A 5,608-nucleotide genomic window follows, 5' to 3' on the forward strand; every position below is an offset into this window, starting at 1 on the left:
ACAGAGAGCCTGTTAGTTGCTGGGAAGTCGGCTCGGCTCTCCGCGGTGCTGCTGCAGAGGGTCTCGGGATGCGGGGCCCAGCTGGGCTGCCCCTCACCAGCACGGGAACCTGCTCAGGGGTCTCGCAGGGAAGCCTGGCTGAGACTCTGCCATGAGCTTCTGTGTCACTCATCGACTTGGCCGCTGCCTCCAGGCAGCCTTCCTGGAATCCACACTCACAAGCTCTCTCTTCTTGGCTTCTTGGTTGTACCACCAGTCCTGCTCGAGTACGTCTGTCTGGGATGTTCTGCGCCATTTTCTTGAGGGGTCCCGCCGGCGCCTCCCCTGAAATGGACATCCCGAGGGTGGAGCCCACTCGGCTCTGGGCTCCCCCGCAGCTTCCGGTCCAGAGTCCCCTCCAGCTCAGTAAACAAGTGCAGACATCTCCAGCTGGAAGCTCCTTAGGGAGACCTGGTGCAATCCCATCCGTCTGCCTGGAGGAAGCAGCTCGAGAGGAGGGAGGCAGCCAGGGGCTGACTGCTGGGGCCTGCACTGGGGCTGAGGCGCCCCTCACCGGGTGCAATGGTGGGGAGCACAGAGACCAGAGGGGCCAAGACATCCCTCAGTTTTCCAAGAACCGGAGGAGGAGTGAGCCCTGGGCAGAAGGCACACAGTGCCCTGGAGATGGAGCTTAGGAACCCCACGGCCCTCCTGCCGTGAGGCCTGACGGCATTTCAGAATGCGAGGAGACAGTCACAGAAGAGGAAACTGAGGCCCAGAGAGAGGACGGGGGCTGGTTTCTCTTCGCCTGCTTCCTCAGGCCTCTAATGGCCCTCCTGCCGTGAGGCCTGACGGCATTTCAGCGTGCGAGGAGACAGTCACAGAAGAAGAAACTGAGGCCCAGAGAGAGGACGGGGGGCTGGTTTCTCTTCGCCTGCTTCCTCAGGCCTCTCCTGGCAGCAGCTGGGTGCCGAGGGGCCTCATTGCCATTCGGGGCCCTCAGCTGTTCCCACCCACCTTCCTGAGCTCTGCCTCCCCGTCCTGTCAGCTCCAAGTAACGGGGGAGGGGAGGATGTCTGCAGGCCAGGAAAGGTGCCCTGGACTGGGAGGGTCTCCAGGTACCATAGTCATGGGGTTCTGGGACGCCTGGCCCAGCACCCCTCCCAGGAGCTCAGTGCTTGCTGGCAATCTTCTTCTTCCGAGCAGAGACCAGGTCGTAGAAGGGGACACGGGTGATGCTGGCCCTGGAAGGGGAGCAGGTGAAAGAGTGGGGGGCTGAGCCAGCATCAAGGCGTCCTATCTCCCAGGGCTTGTGATAGGGGCGTGGGTTTCGCAGGGAAAGGCCAGATGACCCCAACCAGGACCCGGGACCAGGCTGGCCGTGTCTGGCCTTGCTGGCCTAACCCAGAGGCCCATGATCAGGGCTGGAAAGAGGAGGCTGAGAACTGAAAGCCTGGGGAAGTCTGCCCCCCAAATGTCCCTGTGCCCCTCTGCAGGCTCCATCAGACTCTCGGAAGGAGGTGGAAAGATCCTGGATGGAGTCAGACCTGCTTGCTGGCCTGGCTCTGTCCCTCACTGGCAGGGTGGCCCTGGGCAAGCCCCTCCCCTCTGGGCCTCAGTTTCCTCATCTGTAAAGTGGAGGTGAGAATGGATTTGAACTGGCAGCCTAATAGAGCTGCTGCCAAGCTTGAGGGAAAAGACCCTTCAAGCTCCCGGGACATGGCCCCGGTCCAGACACTGGTCCTGTCTTCCTCTGGCCCTTCCCGCATCTCCCCAGGGCTCAGAGTCAAGGTTGTTATCCTGCCCCTCACCTGGCCCTGCCTCTCCATGGCCTGTCCCTCCACTGCCCCTACACCGTAGCCTTTCTCACCTGGCCACACCCCTTCTCTATTTACCAGCCTGTGGCTCCCCAGGGCCCCCCGAGAAATCCAAGCTCGTTGCCATGGCAGCCAAGGCCTTGCCATCCTCTGCTGCCTCATCTCTCACTGCTCAGCCCCCACAGTGCCCCGTCCCCGCACAGTCAGGCCTCAGGCTGCCCAGTACCAGCCGCCAGGACTGTGCCACACACTGACCTGCTCTCTCATCTTTGCCCACACGGGTCCTCCCACCGGGAACACCTGTCCCTCCATCTCTACCAGGTCTTCCCAGGGCCACTTAGGATCCTGACGCTAACTACAGCGCCTTCCCGAGCTCCGACCAATGTCAGGTGCTGGGCAAAGAGCTTGACATGCAACCTCTCCTCTGCGCCTCCCGCCAGCCCATGGAGCTGGTGCCGCACCCCCCTGTGTCCTGGCGCCTGGCACTGTGCTGGCCTAGAGAAGTGCGCAGAGTACGGGTGGGAGGGAGCTGCATGCCAGAGGCAGGAGGGAGATTCTGGAGTTGTCCTCCTTTGCAGACAGGAAAGAAGGCCCGAAAGAAGCAGGGGCTTCTGGGAAGTGACAGGAAGCCCATCCCCAGCAGCTGGGCGTCCCTTACCGTATGGCCTCGATCCACTGGTCCCGCTCCTCGGCGCTGGAGGCCGAGATCCGGTAAGACTGATGCTTGCCCTCCACCACCTTGCCGTCACCATCCGTCTTGCAGGCTTTTATCTTCTGGCCCCGGCAACTGGGGTTGTAGAGCTCCAGGCAGAACTGTGGGGAGGCAGCCAGGTGAGGGCAGGGCTGGGAGGAGAGGGGGGCTGGGCTGGACTCTCCAGGAGGTCAGAGAGGACTAGGCTCTTGGGTAAGACCCGCTTGGACAAGCAGCAGCACACACCTGGCCCCAGGCCTGCTTCCTGAGAGGCAGAGGGGCAGGGGAAGGGTCCATGGCCCCAGGAGGGAGATGGAGGCAGCCCTGAGCCCCTCCCCAACCCTCCCCAAGGTGGGCGGGGTCTGGCCTAGCCTGCTGGAGAACCCAGCCCAACCACCCTCTCCTCCCACCAGCCCTTCCAGCCTCCCAGGTCCCCACTCTGACACCTACCGGCTTCTTGGGGTCCTCCACCTTCTGCACTGACAGGTTCTCAAGGGGTATGATTCCTCGAGGCTCCTTGTCCTGCAGGGGAACCAGAGGGGAGGTCACGATCAGCAACTGGAGCCTTGAGGTGTGGACAGGGGAGTGAGGTGGTGGGGCTCCCTAAAACCAAGGGGAGGACCCCTATCTTCCCAGACTCTGTTCAGCCCTGAAGGGGGAGCAGCACAGAGAGAGCCCTGGCTGGGAGTTAGGAGACCCAACTTTAATGCCTTGGCCCTTGGCCCAGCCCCTCCTCCTCTTTGTAGCTCAGTTTTCCTCATCTGTAAAATGGGTGCAGAGGTGGATTGTGTGATCTCAAAGGGCCCCAGCTCTGTGAGGGGACTGCTTTGTGGAGGTGCAGAGGGGTGCGGGGCAGGGGCAGGGCGGGCTCACAGTGGTGAACTCGAAGTAGTAGAGGCAGCTGTCGGTCAGGATGAACCAGCGCCGCTTCCACGTCTTCACGCGGCCTCCTGCAAGAGGCCAAAGCAGAGTCAGTCCTCCTCCTCCTCCTCCTCCTCTTCCTCCTCCTCTGGGCTTCGATGCTCCCCCCCGAAGAGTAGGGCCTTGGGTGCTTTCCCCCCCTGAGCCCCTAGCTCCTAGCAGGCTCCATTTCCCCCAGATCTTTTCCTTCCTTTCTCAGAAATCTTAGCAGCTCCGCACCCCCAGGTTTTCCCTGAGCTGCCTGACCCAGCATGCGAGGCTCCTCCATGATCAGACCCCGGACAGTGGCTGGCCACTCCCCGGGCTGTCCTGCCGCCCTCCCCTTCGGTGCATCCTTGGCCTGCTTCCTGCCTGGCACTGGGCTAAGCATTTCGGCCCCATTTCCCCCAGATCTTTACCTTCCTTTCTCAGAAATCTTAGCGGCTCCGCACCCCCAGGTTTTCCCTGAGTTGCCCAACCCAGCATGCGAGGCTCCTCCATGATCAGACCCCGGACAGTGGCTGGCCACTCCCTGGGCTGTCCTGCCGCCCTCCCCCTCGGTGCATCCTTGGCCTGCTTCCTGCCTGGCACTGGGCTAAGCATTTCATCTTTCATTTGCCAGGCAATATTCTAGGGCAGTGGTTCTCAACCTTCCTAATGCCGCGACCCTTTAATACAGTTCATGTTGTGGTGACCCCCAACCATAAAATTATTTTCGTTGCTACTTCATAAACTGTAATTTTGCTACTGTTATGAATCATAATGTAAATATCTGATACGCAGGCACACACTCAGACACACTGGGTCACAAGGCTGACATGCAGGCACACACTCATGCACACCGGGGCAATTATGTTCATTGTTACAAACTGAACATAATTAAAGCATAGTGATGAATCACAAAAACAATATGTAATTATATATGTGTTTTCGGATGGTCTTAGGCGACCCCTGTGAAAGGGTTGTTCGACCCCCAAAGGGGTTGCGACCCACAGGTTGAGAACCACTGTTCTAGAGGGTTTTAAATAATAATCACTTATTAATTCCACCTGTGAGGAGGAGATCGTTATTAAGCCCATTTCACAGATGAGGAGACCAAGTCTCTGCTCAAGATCCTGCTGCAGAGCTGAGATTCGAACCCCCCAGGGGCAGAGCTCCAGAGGCAAGCGCTTGGCCATTTTGCTACACAGTCAAGCCTCCCAGTGATTATTCTCCCCATGTCACAGCTGTCCCCGCCTGCCGCAGAAGGCCACTGTGCCCGGCTAAGCGGTCCCTGCTGGAGGCGTCCAGGAGTGGGAGTGGGGGCCGGGGCTGGGCCCTGTGGTTCCCCTACCAGACTCTGCAGCTGCCGCCCACACCACCGCAGCACCCACCACGGCTCCTCTCTGCAGGTCTAGGCCCTCATGTTGGGGGAGGCTCCCCGAGCCACTTCCTGTCATCCTGTGCCCCCTCTGTCCTCAGGGACACCCCGCCCTCTGCCCACCAAGATCTGCCACTTGCTGCTTGTGGCCTCCGGCAGGTGCCCTCACTTCATGGAGCCTCAGCTTCCTCAGTGGCCCTCGGGAAGGGAGAGGAACTGGAGATGAAGGGTTTGTGGGCCTGTCAGCATTTGCCTCTCGTCCTGCTTGTCCTTCCCCTCCCCCACCGTCCCCTTCACTCCCAGGACAGACAGATGGAGAGATGGGGCAGGCCGACGGCTGCACTGGGAGTCAGGAGGTCTGGACCGGCTCGACCCCACCCTGAGGTTGCATGTCAACTTGTGTGTGTGTCAGTATGTGCCCCGGTGTGCATGAGTGTGTGCCTGCATGTCAGCCCTGTGACCCAGTGCACATGAGTGTGTGCCTGCATGTCAGCCTTGTGCCCCAGTGTGCCTGAGTGTGTGCCTGTGTGTCAGCATGTGCCCCAGTGTGCCTGAGTGTGTGCCTGTGTGTGTCAGCATGTGACCCAGTGCACATGAGTGTGTGCCCGTGTGTGTCAGCATGTGCCCCAGTGTGCCTGAGTGTGTGCCTGTGTGTCAGCATGTGCCCCAGTGTGCCTGAGTGTGTGCCTGTGTGTCAGCATGTGCCCCAGTGTGCCTGAGTGTGTGCCTGTGTGTGTCAGCATGTGACCCAGTGCACATGAGTGTGTGCCCGTGTGTGTCAGCATGTGCCCCAGTGTGCCTGAGTGTGTGCCTGTGTGTGTCAGCATGTGACCCAGTGCACATGAGTGTGTGCCTGCATGT

The 5,608-nt window shown here is 60.3% G+C and overlaps 1 protein-coding gene across 1 annotated transcript in view; it reads right to left on the bottom strand.

Annotated features, from left to right (window-relative positions):
• Positions 1–811: 811 nt before the first annotated feature.
• The window catches only part of CYTH4 (cytohesin 4), a 40,159-nt gene continuing 35,362 nt past the window's right edge, over positions 812–5,608 (bottom strand). Inside the window, exons 10-13 of the mRNA XM_014530799.1 lie at positions 3,361–3,509; positions 2,938–3,009; positions 2,455–2,609; positions 812–1,223 (exon numbers count right to left, since the gene is read on the bottom strand). Of these exons, the coding sequence (XP_014386285.1) occupies positions 1,151–1,223; positions 2,455–2,609; positions 2,938–3,009; positions 3,361–3,509 (449 nt within the window). The 3' untranslated portion in view covers positions 812–1,150. The remainder of the gene's footprint in view (positions 1,224–2,454; positions 2,610–2,937; positions 3,010–3,360; positions 3,510–5,608) is intronic.

Source organism: Myotis brandtii, unplaced genomic scaffold, assembly GCF_000412655.1.
Source record: "Myotis brandtii unplaced genomic scaffold, ASM41265v1 scaffold78, whole genome shotgun sequence".
Lineage (NCBI taxonomy): Eukaryota > Metazoa > Chordata > Mammalia > Chiroptera > Vespertilionidae > Myotis > Myotis brandtii.